Consider the following 20,216-nt stretch of genomic DNA (forward strand, 5'->3'; position numbering starts at 1 on the left):
AAATAAACCACGCGGTGAAAGTTTATGACGAACTGCGTGTGGTGGGTAGTTCGTCAATTCCGCGCAAAAGTTCATAACTGCCGCCTCCGATGCCGCTACCGCCAAGACACGTACACGTGACGTGTAAAGACGAACAAACTGCAAACACATTATTTATTATTACTCGCGTGAACACGCGTGTATACGCTTTATGAAACGTTGTTGATGATAATTTATTTATCATGCCGCCACACCGTCCACGAAATAAAGTCTGTAGTATCTGTCTCTCTGCACGCGTGTTTAAGATGCAGTGGTTCCCAAACGTGTTTTGCTCGTAGCACATTATTCTGAGTTACTAAAAGTCGTGGCCTATTTCTATACACACTTTTCTGGTCTTTAATGGCAAATACGTTTAGGTCCGATTGTCCGAGAAAAACGAATTCCCCTGCAGACCAAACGATTAATACTATCATGGTATTAAAAGATTTATCACTATACCCACTAAAATATTGAAATACTGATTTGTATGATTAGGCATGTTTTTCAACAGTTATTTCTGGGAGCTTTAATTAAAAAAGTTTGAATTTCATGACACACAAATGTGCCATTGCAGACTTACCGAGAAACATTGATAATATGTATAGGTAGTGTGTGATGTGTGTGGGTATGTCTACGTGCGTGCAATGACAAACAATGTCTGCATACAATGTCTCACTTTATCTCTTTTCCTCGTTTCAATCCAGTTCGTATCTAAACATAATTAGATACTTCTTACGTACCTATGCTGTATTTGGTCAACAGGAAATCGTTGCAATATTTCAACACTGGTAGCCTTCATAAAGTAGAATATACTACATAATATACGCCGTATACTCTCAATATATGTTGTTGAAAAACCATGAGTACCATTAGTACCAGCAATACACTCAAGCGTATGTATGTTTCGCGAATAACAAAAAAAAACTCGTTCCAACACGGGAGACGTACCATAGTCTTTTTGAACAAACAGTTGGTATAGTCGAAACGAGTGGATTGACTTTGTAATTATAGCAACTGGAAAAAATAAAACCAATCAGCTATAGTTTCTTGACTCTTGACTCTTGAACAGTACTTGTCTGTCCATTTCTTAATTGATTCTTTTTTATTTCGAATAGACCTCTAGAACAAAATATTGAATTTAAACTTTATGTTTGATTATTTGCACCTCTCTCTAACTATCCATGTCCTACCTATTAACTATCCCATATTCTCATTAGATATACTATGGAAATAATTACTGATTACTGCATAAACGATATATCTAGGTATTTAAATAATGTAAAAATACATCACTGCGTCCGCTTTGCCTATATCGGTTTGGGGGCAGTACATAGGTAAACAGTAAAAACTTGGTTGCGGTCACACGGCGAGGTCGGTAGAGCTATATCGCGAGGTCGTCTCCTGGCCTTATGGGGGTGAAGCACAACTCGATGGAGTTTGGCCGTGAGCGATGTGGGCGGCGAACCGAGCGACTAATGTGCGCTGTGGTATTATACTATGTGAAATAAAGAGCCGCCGCCGGTCGTGTAACTAATATATTCACGGTCCAACGGTTTCGAACCGAGCCTGCTGGCTGCTACAGCGATTGGCGTGGTTAACCCACACACACCCACACACCCATACACCCACACACACTCAAACGGCACGCTCGTAACATAATACGGCCCCCGCTCGGGTTATCTTAAGTGAATATATACAATACACACACACACACAGACACACATACTCCGCAGCCGACGTTTCACCCTCTTTCCGTCGCGTGATATACTCTTGCAGTTTTGCAAGTCGCAGGCCGTGTGCGTGCGTATATATATCGAGTTTTATATTATATGTATACACATAAACCCCAATTGTTTCTCGTGTTGAAATTCCAACCCGGTTATACATGATATACAATTACACACACACACACACACACACGTCTACACCTCAGCTTATATGCGTATCTGGTTTATTAAACATCCGCGCCATTACCTCGTTAACTTTAAATTGGAAAATCACCCAGAGAACACGCGCGCCCGGCCGAAACATTATGTATATAATATTATGTGAACGTTTTACGCATTCGATATACTATTATTTTACCTAGGTACCTCGCTGATGTACATTATACCACTGCGGCAGCATGTTTCACGTAGGTACCGTAACCTAACCTATATAGTAACCGTACCACCACGAGGCCCACTTGCAAATAGTTTTCAGTCACATACCACAATATATGAGCTGGTATATATAAATTAGTATATACACATAGTGTATATATAATATATATATAGGTCAACACGTTCGTCGTATAATATACGCGGTGCAAACGCTATACCCTGTGCGTGTATTGAAACTTTGTTGGACGTTATATAGGTTGTAAATATAGTGGACCTACCCTAAACCCTAAAATTAAAACGTCAATTCTCTTCGAAATTTTCTTAGATTAAAAAATTATTTTGAGGAGTTTTTGAAATTTTGAGAATTTTTTTCAAAACTAATACGTCTTTAAGCAGTCTAAACGTATAAACAACGACTACAGTATATTTTTTTACCTGATTTTTAGAATAATACGTCATATAAGTATTTACATAAGCCTACACAACAACTATAGTCCCGAAAATGTTCACCCACTGTCCACTTTCATTTTTAGTCGAGTTTTTCAAATTTAAACTTAATTATTGTTAAACCAATTCTGTTAAAAAAATGTTGGCTTGAAGATTTTGTACAACCTTTTGATTTTTTTAATTAATTAAATATTGCACAACAGATCAGCCGAATTACGCTTAAAAAAACACTTTATATGTAGGTACATAGTTAAGTGAACTAATCATGTTATATCATCAATTATTACCATAACCACATCAGACGTATTTTAATATTATATTCTTATTAAAACATTTATCTTGTAATTTACTCAAACTATGTTATACTTACAATCAAAACAAGTGGTATAATAATTCCTTTTATAATAATTTCTAATATTTGATTACACTATTTTGAAAATTTAAATTTTTTTTGAAGGCGGACAAATTCACTACTTTACACTACAATCCCTAATTATATTTACATTGTTTAATAATAGTTCCTGCAGATAATAATGTATTGTAAGAAAATTATATATGTTCATAGATTTATGACTAGCGTTCAAAGATTAAAGTCGCTGATTAAATTATAGTTGTATGCTTTTATATACTTTTTGGCTATGGACCACTGGTCCCCCAATCATTTGACAACCATTTATATAAATCATCAGCTTTTGCTGTAATGTTTCGGTTACCGGTTATGCTATATAATGTTACTATTATTATTGTATATTATGTTTACTTGGCATGTTAATTGTTTTAATAATGTTTTTATATTCATTTATTACGACATTTTCAATTAATATTAAATATAGTAAATAATATAATATAAGTAATGATAGTAGTAACTGGTATTCATGTTTTCAATAAAATTGAATAGAATATAAGTACTATTTTATTATTTTATATTATGTTTGTTTTGATATTCTTTTATTACGACATTTTCAAATAATTTTATATAGTGAATATAATTAAATAAAAGTTATGATAGGTAGTTGTATTCATGCACTCAATAAAATTGAATATTATAAATATACAAATTAAGATGTTCAATGACAAAAAAAACATGAAATACTAACTATTATCAAACCATTTCATTCTCATATTTAATAATTTAAATATTTAATAATATTTAATGTTAATTAATAATGGTTATGTAGGTGTATAATTTTAATTATTTTATCATTAAACGCAATAGGTATGCATGGTATTTATTTTTTTTTTTTTTTGAATCTATATAGTATATTATACCTATATGAGTACCTATTATGGTAGATAATTGAAAACATCAATGATATTTTATTCAACTACCAACCTACTATTCTTTCGTTATTATTATTATTATTTATTAATTGATAACTAAAAACTTAAATTTGTTGTAAAATGCTTAAAATGTATAAAATATACACAAGGGAATGACATAACGAATATTATTTTGATAGTTTTTATATAAGCTAAGTAATACATAGCTTAACACTTTTTTTTATTAAAATAGAAAATTTTAGATCTGTAGCATGCGTAAAATAAGTAAATATTATGAAATGGAGAATAATTTATACAATGACAAAGCAAGAAGAGGGAGGCAGTCCAGTGACACAACCCTCAGTTTAACACATAAATAATAAGCATTACATTATATTTTATTTATAGGTATTTTTAATTATAATTTAAAGTCACTAAACATACATAATAGCAATTTAAGTCAACTATAAATAAGTATACACTATACATATATATTATATACTATATATACTTTTTCGTTCTTAGTTAACTATGTACCTACCTATCAAAATTAAGATTCTTTCCATAAAAACAAAAATATATGTTTTAATTCGTACATAACATTAAATAATTATATTAATATTATTATATTTCGTATAATACCTTTATATTTATATAAGTTATTATTCATCGATAGTTAAAATTGTATTAAGTATTTAAAGCCATAATCTCTTTACTTTGTAAGATAATAATAGCAACAACATTTTTTTTTAATAAATCATAAAAATTAAATTCTTATTCAGATGTTTTTGTTGTTGTATTCACTGAAACGTCAATCAAGTATATGAGATGGAAAGGGAGAAGCGAATAAAAAACTTCGCTCTCCATTCTACACATTTTTTTTTTTGTCGTAAGCGAACTGTCTTTTCCAACGGGCGCGTTTTATAAGCTTTTAATTAAAATTAAACAATAAATATGTTTTTTCATCATAATTATTTATCTATTTAGTGGTGAATTAAACGAACTACAATTTTCCACACATCATAAAAAAAAATTTAAGAGTGAAGACATGTAGCTGGTCGACACATAATGGTCGACACCCTTTATTTTATTCGTGTCTAATATAGATAATCGGTATATCCCTGTAATGAAACACGCCCAAATTGTGACCTTCCATATTTATGATACCTACGTGTACTTACATTTAATTTATTTGTATATACAATTATATTTAGTATTATTATATACCCATGTATAAGACTATTCTGAACACTTCCGATAAAATTTAATTTATGTACGTATTTACAACATTTAATTTTATAATCTATACCTACCTATTTATTGAATTTAAATTTGTTTCCTAATAAAAATATGAATACAATAAATCTATATACAGAAATAAATTTTAATAATTTTACTAAAATTGTAGTAGGTGAGCTTACACAGCTTAAAAAACCAGTGATGATAACCGATTTATTTTCCTTTATACTCGTGGAAAACTTGAATTGTAAAATAATTAACGATAATTAATTAAGTTGTTAATTATTATTTTCCTGCATTGAATATATTTCAGATAAATTGACAGAACTGTATACTAACTAATTAGATTATTTGAAGTTTGGTACGTCAGTAACTCACTAACTTCTAACATACCATAATTAGTTTGTTCATACTATACTAATTGACTATTAAACTAGATACATTTTTTATTGACTGTATACTTGGTCTTGGTGAACTAGTTATTAAAACGTGTTCGCGGGTAGATAGGTCATAGCCCAAAGGTACTACATTAATATTAGATTGCTCAGAAAATAATTGCTTGATTTAACTAAATATTATTTATTCCTAAAAACCAGTTCAAGGGCCTCAACTACAATAATACGTATCCCGAATAGATTTTAACATTTTGTAAGGGGTTTTGGGTTTTTGATTTTTTTAATTTTAACTTCTTCAAAAATTGAAATAAGGCAATTTTTTTACTTCCACTTTTTAAATATAACTATTTAAGGATTTAAAAACAAAGAATGTAGAAGAGTTGATCACAATAGTAGACTTGACAAATTCAAATCTTTTTGCAGAATTCTTATGTCTTCACTAGATCAATTGGTATACCGTCAATCGTCATTGTAAATAGAACACGTCAAAATTCCTATGTTGCACGTGTTAAACTGAAATGACAAAAACCACCGCCTCCAATTCCTTTAAAACAGATTTACTGTAATTCCGCTGTTTTTCGTTTTTCTCAGTACAGTTATTTCTGTATTTACTAATCAATCAAAAAATTTTTTTGATATTTCTTACTCGTCCAAAAATTGTTTTCTTATAAAACTAGTAAAAAAATTACTGTAAGTCACTTCTCTATATTATTCTCTAAATCTAAGAACAAATAAAAGCGTACCTACGTTAATGTTTTTTTCGCACGTAATCAAGTAACCAATTTATTTAAGCGGGTAGGTATATTTTATCAATTAATTAACCTATACATTAAATTTAAAAAGGATTTTAATCGTATTCAAACAATATACTATTTTTAATTATTATTCAGATAATTACTAAGTTTTATACATTTTTAAAAATTAAAATATTTTTATAAAAAATGCATCTATCAACGAATGTTTTATAGTTTCAAAACAGCTAGATTATCTATCTGATAAATGATAATAATCTTATTTATTATTTAATAATATTTATTTTGTAATTTAATTTTTAATTATTTTCAAAATTTTAATCAGGTTCCAATAATAATTTTAATAAATTTAAAATTTAAAACTGTAAATATTGTTTTCACAGAGAAAATAATTCATTGCAAAACCAATTTTTTTATAAAACCAATTTCTAAAAAATAAATATTGAGTCTTACCGAGAAAACTCATTTGTTATTTTCATTTATAAACACAATATTGTATTTTACTATATTTTCATAATCGTGTTTTTATTTTTTTAGAAATGTAATTTTAAAATTTAATATTAACAAGTTTTTTTTTTTGATTAATTTTCTTTAAACAGTAAGTAGGTACTTATGTAAATATCAATATAATATACCTATAGGTACTAACTTTTCCGGCCTGGTGGATTGAATATTATTTCATCAGACTGTAGGTAGAATAATTATATAGTCTGTAACCATGACTATATTTCCGGGTGGCAACAGAAGGCTGTCCTAGGTGGCTGGTTTTGAGGAGGCAGCTAATATTATTTTTACTGTGATCCACTTATAACTTAATTTGGTTATTCTCTACTTTATTATATTTTTCATCAGTTAGTCGTATAAAATATTGGGAAAGTTCTAATCTCTACCATCAATTATGATAATATAATTTAAGAATTTTCTGAGGCACAATCCAGGAAGAAAATTACGTTTTTCTAATTGTAATTTTCTGAACATATAATTTTTATTATAAAAGTGGTTTTTAAAACTAATACATTTTTATTTTTTACAATCAGGCTTTTTTGGCCGCTAGGCGGCTAATTCCTAATTTGAGCCCTGCCTGTAACTATAATTCTATATTTACTGAAATATAAACGTTCCATAAATTTGATTCGGTAAAACAGACAACAAGCAACCTCTATATTATATTATTATAGTTATATTTTTATAATGGAAAGATAAAGTCATTATATTTAGGTAACAGTAATATATTTATTTTATGACTGTGTACAACAGTTTTCTGAATAGTGATAGTAAAAATTAGTTAATAGTAGGTAATAAGTGATCAAAAAGATTCATAGCTCTTATGGCCGTTTTTCTGTTATAAATTAATGGTACTCAAAAGTATTAATAATATATTGATTATAATAATTGTTAATCCAAGTGTTTATAAAAAATACATTGACGACTACCTTAATATTTCGAAATTATATATTTGAGAGATGTATTAGAGTTTAGACGAGCATTCACAATTTCAGTACAGAATAAATCGTATTTGTGTTATATTCACACCACTTATATGCCTTATAGAAATATAGACAGTATAGTTATAGTCGTATAGGTACTTATTAATTATTATCATCTATTATCACTATAATAATTGTAAGGATACTGGATAATATTATTTCACTTATTTCAATTAGTGTTCAATATTTAATATGTTTAATGCAACAATTGAGTACCTAATCATATCAAACGATCGTAGGTACAAAGGTTAGTGAAATATGACAATTGTTTTAAAAATAAATACATATATATATATATATCATACATAAATACATGTACTGATACTGCTGAATTAATTGTGTACCTACTTTATATATTTATCACCATATTATTATAATATATCCGTCTATCATGATGAAACAAAAATGATTAACTTCAACGTATTAATATAAAATAAACAGTTCACATTAAATTTATATGACATCGTTGATTCGTTGATGTTCAAAATGTTGTTTAATTAATGTTTACATGGTTTTAACTGTTAGTATCTGTTACGCAGTCGTAATCATACAACGTTGTCTATCCATTAGTTGGTATCTGGTACTGAATTATTAATGTATCAGTGACAGATTTTAACCGAACAAGGTAAACAGTTCGCTAAAGAGTAAACGAGAGTGTGTATGTATTTGAAATGTAGACCACAACCAACACATCATATATACGTGTATGAATCTTGCTGATCTATACTAAGCTGAGAAATAATTGATACTCCAATTAATTTTACTGTTGATTTCACATTTGTAACGATTTAATAAGTGATACAATACTCCAAAAAATGATTACGTCATTGGCAATTATTTACAAATCAAATTGTGTACCAAAAAGAGTATTGCCTATTTTGTGAAATAATTATGAGAATAAATATTAAATAAACGACACATGAGTTTATGAAGGAATATGATGTGACACAAAATGCATTTACTTATAATATTATATTTTATAATGAAGATAGTAAAAAGATGAATGACGTGTATCTATATCAAAAAAAAAAAAAATGTTTATTTTATAATATTATAATTTAATAAAAACTTAGTTATAATTCAATACATACTTTAATTTAAAATGTCGTTTCAAGATTTTATAAATAGGTATTCAATTCCTTACCGTAGAATGGGGTTACTTTGATCTCGTGGGGCTACTTTGATACACTTATATTTTAATTCACATGAGTACCATGATGAATTAATTTTTTTTCATAAAAAACACATTAAGAAGTATAGGTATCAAAGTGGCCCTCGACTTTGTGTAACTTTGATAGCATATTAAAAATATTGATATTTCTGAAGATAATATCACAAATTTAAAAATTAAAACGTTAGAAAATTGAGCATAACTAGCTGAAACTAAGATTTAATTTTGAAAGTTTTAACGTTAATACCACAGACGTTATCAATAAAATAAAAAGTAAAATTGTCATAGAACAGTATAAGATTATCAAAGTAACCTAATTTTTGTGATTTTACGATAGTATTAACGCAATTTTCACCTGAGATATAATACAAAATAATTTTGCAATATAAAAGAATCCTTCTAATGCATATAAATATAAATGTGCACAAACTACTATAGAAAATGTATAGTATACGGGGTACAAAGTTCTGAGAAGATAGAATTTTATAAACTTTATTTAAAAAGAATAAACTATTATCAAATCGATAATCTAGTAAAACTTTGAAACACATTCATACAAAAGACTCACTTCCACAGATTCTTTTAAAGACTCGAAATACCGAAGAATAATGTAACTAAATCCATCAACTTTCTTTCTTACTTTATTTGTTAAATAAATTTTATAGTCTTTAAATCAATAGTTAATTAAAATAAAGGGTACTTTAGACATTCAAATTATTTACAAAACCCTCTAACTTTAGACATTCAAATCATTTACAAAACCCGTTCATATATAATCTGTAATATTGAAAACATTTTAAAAATATATATAAGTCCCTACTTATTTAATTCAACGTCATATAAAATATATACAAACTGTATCTAACATAATGTATGGACTACGAACATAATATTGTACATTAAGATTAAATACAAATAGGTATATTGAAAAATAAAAAACCTATTATTTTATAAAAACTTTTCATGTTTTTTTATTAATATATATTATTCTACTATTAGGTATGTGATTATAATTATTTTGCCGATAAAATTTTTTTTTAGTTTAACTAAAAAATATTTAAGATACTTAGTTTTAAACTTAAAAATACATAATTATAAAATGTTTTAAACTTTGAACAGTATATTACATTTTACTAAGAACTTATTTTTCGATGAACTTGTATCAGAATATTTTATCCTATAATACTATTAGGTACATAATTATATTATTGCTATGCTTATAATGTAATTAGGGTGTTGAAATTATAATTAATTTTAAGTGTGACTACTTCATAATTTATCACTATTAGCCCCAGGTCCATTATTTCAATATACTTAATTATTAAGTAATTTTTAATTATGACTATGACATACTACCTATACTATTAAGTCCATTTAGTTTATTTTTTTCAAAGGAAATTAGATATATTTACACAATACACACTACACAGCTATTATTTATATTTACAGATTTTGTAGTTTAAATATTAAATAATGTATTAAGAAATATAATTATTAAAAATGCATTTATATTAAACAATCTATAAATTCTAAACACTAAAAATTTTACATTTATTTGAACAGGTATGGTGACATGGTACCCGAAACAATAGCTGGAAAAATTGTCGGTGGAGTGTGTTCACTAAGCGGAGTGCTTGTTATCGCACTACCTGTACCAGTAATTGTGTCTAACTTCAGTCGCATTTACCATCAAAATCAGCGAGCAGATAAAAGAAAAGCTCAAAGAGTAAGTTCTATTTTTCTTTCATAAATTAAATTATAAATAAATATTAAATATAATCATTATTATTCATTGACTGTTATAAGTTATAATTTTATGAATAATTCATGATGAAATACAAAATTGTATTAATAAACCTTTTTAAAAGTTTATGAAATATTATGTGCATCCAAATGAAATAAAACTTTTAAGTAGATATTACCTAAGATACTGGTTTTAAGCAGGGCTATATTTGACAAAAAATTATTGAAATTTGTAAACGTAATTATAACAGAATGCAATAATCAAAAATAATTAAATACCGCAAAACAAAACATAGGTAATGATTAACAAAATATTATATTATATTCTATCATTAAACAAAACATAACACAAAACGTAGTTTATAGAATATAATCAAACGAAAAATATTGCAAAACGTAAATTATTTAAAATCAATTTATTTAAAAGTTATAATGGTTTCATAGAAATATTTATTTCGTACATATGAACATTAGAATTGATTATATTATATTCCGTATCTGGGCCATTACCTGCCCACATTAGATATTATTTATACATTTAATAGGTATTAACACTATTCTAAAAAACTTGGATAACGTCATTAGGAGCCTTGTATTACATTTTTAACCTTTTTGATCCAACGAATAAAATTAATAATTAATAAAAAGTAATGACTCAAAAACATCTATAATAACTAATAAGTTGTTTTCTGTAGATCGGCAAAAAAAAAAGACGATGGGGGAGGGGCTAATAACCCCTGACCTCCCCATGTGCACGCCACTGGATAGGAGGTTACCATATACCTAAACAGCAATTTAAGTAGAGATTTAGGGACGACGACATCACTATATACAATCTACAACTATTGTCCGTCGTAATTCGTCAATCAAGGCACATGAATGACTATAATATCGCAATTATATGTAAAAATTAATAATTATATCTACTTCTTTGTATTGATCACCCAAATTCATACAAGTCCCGATATTGTTATATAGGATATAGTCCGAAAATCATCTATTAATATTTTAAATACAAGAACATAATATAATTTTGTAAATGGATACTCAGCTAAAGGTGAAGAATGTGTTGATATTAAAAGATAAGTTTTTTCTTTTTGGGTCTCATCGTAGTTTGGAGCAGTCAACAAAATGCTTGAATTTTCAACTTCAATACCTCTTCTAGTGAGAAAGTTAATCTAGTTAGTATTTGTACTTTAGGGGGTCAAAAGTAAAAAAATGTACAGTACTTTTTTAATAATTGGGAAAAACAAAACAAAAAAATAGGTAGTGGGTAGATGCCTAGAGAGGATGTATCAAATTTATATTCAATGATATATAGTCATTTATAGTCTATCAACCAAAGTATAATATTCCTAAGATTGTAGTACCCACGAATTATTTTTAGCTCACAACAAAATAACTGAAATCGTTATTCTTGGCTTTGAATTTTAATATGTAATATCGTCCTAACTTGAACAAATAAGCATACAAAAAACTATTTTTTTTATATTTTTTTTATTACAAAATGAACTAATTACGTGGAACCTTGTTTTGAATATTCGATCCTTAGCTATGGAATTTTAACGTTTTATAAATTTTTAACTACAAAATAATTTGTATATTCTTAATTTGATACGTTTTGCAAAACTTGAACTTTAAATGCTTGGAGTGAGACCAAAAATCAAAATCAATTTGTCGAAAACCAATTTTGCGTACGAATTCCCGTTTTTCCATTATTTTTTTATTTTTTTCCCGGCGCATTTGAAAACTACTGGCAAATTTAAATGTTGACCTCCCGAATGCAGAAACTAGATTCACTTTCCCATCGGAAAAGATGCTGAAGTTTAAAATCAAATCATTGTTTTGACTACTTATCGTGTAAATTCACAAAAAAATACACATTATTGTAAAAATCAATACATTCTCATCACTTTGCTCAAAATCTAAAATAAGAAACAGTTTTTGATAAAATCAATTTTCTTATTTTATATAATTCAAAAATAATAAAACTGTACATAGGTACCTACTTGACATTTATATTAGCATATTCTATACGTGGTTTAATTTTCAAAATAATTGCACTCTTTTTGAGCTATTTATGGGTAAGAATTTTACATTTTAAATTTATTTTATTATTTTTTTTTTTAATAAATATTGATAACAACATTTTCACTTGGTCAAAAAGGTTGATAAATTTAACACGAAGTTTCTCTCATTAGATGTTATTATACCCTGGACCTAAAATACAAAGTATTTCGTTTTAGACGCAACTGGTCCGTGCCCTTTCATTCTACAATATATTTTAACCGTATTTTAATCTTAAAATATTTTTTAGTTAAAAATCAATCTTTATTTAATTACCTAACAAATATTTAATAAAGTTAACATTTTACATATTACTTTCTTATAAAGTATTTCTTACTATTTTTTGAACACTAAAAATAATTGCCAGAAATAGGTTAATCACTTATGACACCGTTGCTGATATAACTGAATAGGTACCTAATTAATTGAATTATTTTAATATTATTCCTAATTCATATTTTCAGTTTTGTTGTGGTTCATAGTTTATAGCTGTAGTTATTTGAATAGTTCATTGTGTTGGACTTCAGTTTATATTATAAACATATCATTTTTTATTATTATACGAACAATAGCATATTAAAATAAGTGACAAAATAATAAAATTAAATTAGGTGTACCTACCTAGCTTCTAGATAATTAGTTATGGAAAACAATATAAAAAATTAAATTATTATTTTATATGAGTTTATGACAAAGAAACTCGAAAATTTCAGAAGTATGAGTGAAATTTTGAGTGTTTGTAAGTTCTTGCAAACTTTTTGTTATTTAAATAATTGTTGAAGGCTCAATTTGTAAAGGGATGGTGGGGATAATAGGGTAAACATCCAATAAGCTTTACGTGCAGAGTCAAAACTCTAAACACGTCTTTGATTATAATTATACACCTCATAAAGATCGAAATATTCTTCAAGCCTGGAAAAATATAGATCAAATTAAAATTAAACATTTTATTAATATGAGTAGGTACATAGGTACTGATTTTTTCTACCTAGTTATAATAACAGTCAGAAATAAATTTAAAAAAATACAAACATATAGTTCAAGTATCAACTACATTTTGTTATTATAATATATTGTATACTATACTAAATGTATGTTGTCATATTATGCATTTGAAAATGCTGAATGATTATTAAAAAAATGAGTGAGTGAGGAAATGATTGAGTTCTGGTGTTTATTATATTACATATTATTACATTTCTAAGAAAACAAATGTATTTACAAATTATTATTTATTTAAATCTAAAAAAATAATTGTTTCTAGATCCTTATTAAATTTGAATATAAAGTAGCGTTATTGTTACGAATAATATGATAGTTTCGTAATAATAAAATATTGTGATTGTTCGCGTGATTTAAAAAAAGTTATAATGGAAATGTCTACTACACAGTGTAAATATAATATGCTTCCAATCGAATGATATGATGGTATGACGCATTCAATTTTTGAACACATTTTTACTTACCCCAAAACTGCTAAATAAAAAAATAACATAAAACCTTAAACCAATAGCTATTTTTCGCCCCCGTTCAGAATTTAAAATTATTCTTTGTATAGAAATGTTTTGGTTTTTTTTTCAATTCAAACCGTTATTTACTTATGATTTACTTTTATCTACAAAAAATATCGTCGAAGGGCAGTATAAACACATGCATGCAGCTGTATAATGTATTAGTACCCTAAACTAATAATTATTTGATAATTTATCAGCTAATTTTTAATAATTAATAAATAGACGAAATTTTATCACTCATATTAGGTACAGTATAAAATATAGAATATAATAATTAAACACTAAACGCATTACTTAGGTATATACAATAATGAATGTATTGAACATGAGTTAGGTATGTACCTTTAATTTAAAGTCTTTTCCATAGTATACATTATTATTACCTAATAAAAGCTAACTTAGAACAAATTAATATTAATGACATAATAGTACTTAGTGTTCTTATAATTTATAAAATGTATTCATTTTAGTTATACTAAATAAACCAGTCAAAGGTAGTACCTAATGTAGTATAATAATGTAAAAAAAAAAACGTGTGTTCTAAACTCTTAAAAATATTATTTATCTGTATTTGTTTCATGATACTAATCACATTAATTTGATGTTTCACAGAAAGCACGGCTAGCTAGGATAAGGATAGCAAAGGCCTCTTCGGGTGCCGCATTTGTGAGCAAAAAAAAAGCGGCTGAAGCCAGGATGGCGGCTCAAGAATCTGGACTAGAGCTTGATGAAAATTACAGAGAAGAAGACATATTTGAACTGCAGCATCATCATTTGCTTCGATGTTTGGAAAAAACGACTGTAAGTAAATTTAATAGTGTTTTAATATATTTTTTCCTTTACTCTTCCTCTCCACTCATTCAATCTTTTTACATTTTTCTTACACACAGATGAGTTTGTTTGTCTTACGTAAATACCATAAGATAAATTATTTTTTTAAAGATAAATCTATCGGTCAATACATTTTAATTACTTTTTTTTAAAATATATAAGACTAATAGTAATAGATTGTTAAAAAAAATTTAAAGGAAATAAATATTTTTTCGTTAAAGTATTAAAATAATTTAAAATAAAATTTTCTTTATAACTTCTGATTATATGTATAAATATTATTCTCAATTGTTTTTAAAACTTAAATATTAAATATATAAATACTTAATTTATGATAGTTGGGCTACATTAGTTATTCAACCAAAACTATTGAAAAAAAGACATCTATCATTATTATTTTATGCCAAAATTCCAAATTGACATTAAACTTAAAGTTGAATAAGACGTTTATGACTGTTATAAGACAACTTCAAATATTAAAAATCATGGTATCTTAACATTTTGCGATCATAACCAAATTGTTGTTTTTATTAATATAATACAATTTGTAGAAATTATTCCATTTAGTGATTGTCATTCAGTGATGAAAAAGAATAATTTTTGAAGTTTATTTTATCTAAAAATGTATTCACGATTCAACCATACTTTTGACTTCTATGTTGTATAGGTACATGCATTAAAGTACCAGTATTGTCGTGTCAAAATAATGAAAAGCTAACAAGAATAATTACCGAACGAAAATTACTCCCACAGCTTATAAAGATTAAAGAAAAATAAGTAAATTAAAAGATAATTACATTTCAGTCTATCGCATATTGTTCTAAGTTGTATAGGTCATATGGATTGTCATTGAGTATAAAGCCACAGCTATACTGTGTTCATAGTTGTCTTTGATAAAATACAATACGGAACAACAAAGGTTTTCATCCACAAAGTTTATTTTGAAACTTTAATATTACATTATTATTACATTATTACCTACGTTGATTTAAAACAAAGAAAATATAACTTTAGGTAAAAAATGTTTTAAGATATCAATGCTTAATTGTTTAAAATACTTATAAAGATAAATATAAAATTATATCTAAATAAAATTGCATAAGAAATATAATATTTAGCAAATTAAATATCTAGAAATCAAAAGTACTCAAATTAATGTTTTTATCTTGCGTTTTATGACTTACATAAAACTATAACATAAACTTATGTGAAAACATTCTGCAAATAGCTCTCTATAGTAGGTAACACATCTATTATATGTTTATAGTTTTTTAATTACCGTAGTACATTAAGTTTTATTTAAACTAATGTACTAAATAACTGAAGATTGTTTAAAAAATAACTCACTGTTTTTTTATTTTAATACTCTATAATCAATAAACCAGATTATTAGTCATAATATATACAAACATGTAATGAATTAATTATTTGATTGAAATTAACTAGGAATTACTGCATCCTTAAATAATTGTATTATCATGATAGGTTTATAAAGGATCATGGTAGGTAGATAGTATCTTTCAGGATTTATTATTCATGAATGTTGTACTATAGAAACATATATAACTAAATTAATTATAACTAAAACGCATAAACATTAAACGTATATTATGTCATTAATGATATTATATTGATAAATGATATGACATTAATCTATGCCTCGGATAATTTACGAAAAGTTCTCATTTTCTCAATATCAGTTCAAGCAGTAAAAATAAACAATTTCATTAATGAATCGGCACACATTTTTGATATCTGACACTCTCATCCCTTCGACATAAATTTTGATCATGAAAGTTCAAATTACCAATGACGATTCATTTCCTAATTTAAGATGCTCATTCTACTGTACAAATTATATGATTTCCCTGAAGATATTTTCAAATATCTTTTTACGAAATACTGCATATTTTGTATACTATCCAAAATAAATAACAATACTTTATAATAAATTATCCATGCACATTTAATTTTGTAAACAACGTAATAAAGTAGTATTGTTTTAAAATAAATCAAAAATACAATTTATCTAATTCGTATTAGTACATTTTTATTATGAAAAAAATATGCAAGGTCATAAACGGCTTATTTGTTACTATCCAGTCAGACAATATTAATTGTATAAAATGTGAAGTAAAATCTATTTTTAGTCTACTTTTTATTTGATTGTATGTGTTAGTTGAGCCATGTTCCAGCTATTTTATAGCAATGTTTATTTAGGATTCTAAAGGTTATGGCTGTAGGTATGTGTGGGTTACACAGTGGAATAACAACTGTTATTAATGATTAACATCATCACCATGACTATCAGTTTGTTTTTCTTGAATTAAGTACCCATACCTATGGTTTTAACATCTGTTATACCTACCATAAATAATAATATTTAGCTAAAGATAATTTATAAAAATATAAATTATTTAAACTTTGTTATATTTCAATCATCTACTGTTTAAACTACATAAATAATATCATTAAACAACCCTAATTATCTGCAACTACCCAATTACTAAAAATAAAAATAATACGTTTGTAAAAAATTTAAAAAATGTTATATCAAAATTGATATAGAATAAATATCATGTATATAGCCTTTGATTTTGGTAGGTATATATTGGCAATAAAACACTTTAAATTCAATGATACATTTTAGTACTTATAGGAAAAAATAATTCTGAGTGAAGTTTAGTAACTATATCTACTGCTTAGATTTAAAAATATTTTAGTAAATATATACATATTTTTTTTTTTAATAAAGCCTAGTGTTACAAATTCATTAGAAAATAATCAAAAAAAAAATTATTCAATTTTTAAAAAATGTCTGCTTTTTTAACATTGTTATGTTATAATACATATTATGTTGATTTAGGATTTTAGAGATTCTTTGATTATAATGGTCAACAAAACGTTCCAACATTCCAATAATTCAAATTATAGTAATATAAGTTTTATAAATTTTAATTTAAAAGCGATTTAAAAATGTTACAAATTGAAATATAGAATCACGTGGAACTTTTAATCACTGTTCTATTAATAAAAAAAATTATCACAATAAATAAATATAATAATATATACCATAGCCTCACTCTAAATCTATAACGGAAAGTACCTAACTAAGTAGAGAGTTAACACGTTTTTAGACGTAATAGTTGTCATCTGCAGTAGGAACATATTTTTAAGTTTTACTTAAGTATCTCATAATAACGAATAAAAGACTACACAATGCAAAATATATGTATAACGTTAAAGAATTTACATATTTTCCAATTTCACAAGATATTCTTAGTAAGGTGTGACAACTATAGAAATTAAAATATTTTATTCAACGTAAATTAAGTAATGTTTTTTGAATATGAAAACAAAAACTAACGATTATGCATATTAATCTAATAAACCTTTGTCCCTTTTTTTTCTGTATTAAATTCATAAAATAAAAAATGTCGTAGTCTTGCGAACATTTCTTTATTATTTTCTAAGACTAGGTATTGATATTTTGCAATACTTTTATGTAAGTACCATCTGTTTCCAATTGTCGATTTCAAATTTACAGAGTATACATAAAACTTTAAAGAACTTTTATTGCTTCAAATACCCACAAAAACCAACATCTTCCTTAATCCTTATTCCCCTTTAAATCTAAACTCTTAATATTATATTATATTTATTTATTAATACTTGGCAGTTTTTATTATTATTATTTTTTCAAAATACAAATTTTTTTTAAATTGTGTCAAGAGAAAATAAAAAAAATTTAAAATAGTTTTTAATAATATGTCAATTATAAATCATGGGCTTGCTACCATGCCTTGGGCAGTGCTTTAATGCCACCTCTTTGTTTTGTTTATATCAATATTAAGAATAATAGGAACATTTTTAACCTTAGCATTATTAATGCTGCTGCATTTAACTAGTCTAAAGCCTTTTAAATTTAAAATATAGATAAGTACTATTAAGAAAATGTATCCACAAAAAATTGACGCCTAAAACATAATTTGTAACAAATTTATAAGATGATCCCCATATCCCGATATGGATACTTATTTATTACTTATTAATAATAATAATTATTATTATTATTATTATTATCAACAATTATTATTTTTTTTTTTTAAATGACTCTGTATTATCTTTATTCCAAACTTATTATTAAAAACTACTATAACTGTACTATTTACTTATACAATGATCACTTTTAATAAAAAATAATTTTGTATTTAATAATCAGTTAAAAATAAATTTTAGCAATAAAAAATGCTTGATCTTTTAATTTTATAAGTTATTACAATTAAATGTTCTAATTACTTAGGTATTTAAAGTTTATAGTCCCGTCATAGATATGCAACATTTTACTTCATAGCCAAATAATATGTAAGTAATCCGGATATTCTTATATTTATATTTTAAAAGGAGCATTATAATATTTAAAAAAAACTAGTTTTACCCCATGATAGCATATTAGAATTTATTTTTGACTTGCTATAATCAGCTATATTTAATAATTTTACTAACTAATTTAGTAGCTTGCCATCTGTGTTTTTCTGTTTTCTAATGTTTGTTAAATAACCTAAAAACTTTCAGTTCATGTGCTTCAAGCTTGATGTGTCAGCGAAACTATACTGTATACTGTATAATTATAATACATTGACTCTAAGAAACATACCCAGCACTTTTTTACATTGACAGCTTAAATATATTGAATACAGTTTTTATTTAAAACATGAATGGACAAAATTCTTAACTTGCTTATTATATAATATACGAACAAAATCCACGTGCTTACAATATTATGAAAACAATAACATTTGAAATTAATAAAAAAACAACAAAGATTGTATCCAATCAAAACTGTTATCAAAGTTTCAAAGTTACCAACATAAAAAAGATTGATTTTATTGTTATGTGTATTTTTTTATGACTAAATCGTACCTATATGTACTTTTGGATAGAAGAAGTACGATTCCACTAGTTTCATTTAGCCCCCATCGATTGGAATTTGCATGGATGGTATTTTAAACAGGCCATTCTATGGATTACGACGAACTTAAACTATTATAGTAATTCATTTTTTGGAATTTCAAATATTATAAAACTTTAAATCAGCTATAAATTAGCTATAAATGTTCTACATAAAAAAAATCCCTAATACATCATAATGCCTAATCATCATTCTTATAAAAAAAATATTGACGCTAC

The 20,216-nt window shown here is 26.0% G+C and overlaps 1 protein-coding gene across 7 annotated transcripts in view; it reads left to right on the top strand.

Moving 5' to 3' along the window:
• LOC100163357 (potassium voltage-gated channel protein Shal) overlaps window positions 1-20,216 on the top strand; it is a 71,900-nt gene that overhangs the window by 38,603 nt on the left and 13,081 nt on the right. For 6 of the 7 annotated variants that reach the window (XR_003839563.1, XR_003839560.1, XM_029490250.1 and 3 more), the window contains exons 2-3: window positions 10,435-10,597; window positions 14,808-14,996. Coding sequence is in view for 5 of the 7 variants with exons in the window: in XM_029490250.1 (XP_029346110.1) it covers window positions 10,435-10,597; window positions 14,808-14,996 (352 nt within the window). In the remaining 2 variants the exon portion in view is untranslated. Of the gene's footprint in view, window positions 1-10,434; window positions 10,598-14,807; window positions 14,997-19,329; window positions 19,392-20,216 lie in introns of all 7 variants that reach the window. The other variant, XM_029490253.1, reaches the window with a different exon arrangement.

This window comes from Acyrthosiphon pisum, chromosome X, assembly GCF_005508785.2.
Source record: "Acyrthosiphon pisum isolate AL4f chromosome X, pea_aphid_22Mar2018_4r6ur, whole genome shotgun sequence".
Taxonomy (NCBI): Eukaryota; Metazoa; Arthropoda; class Insecta; order Hemiptera; family Aphididae; genus Acyrthosiphon; species Acyrthosiphon pisum.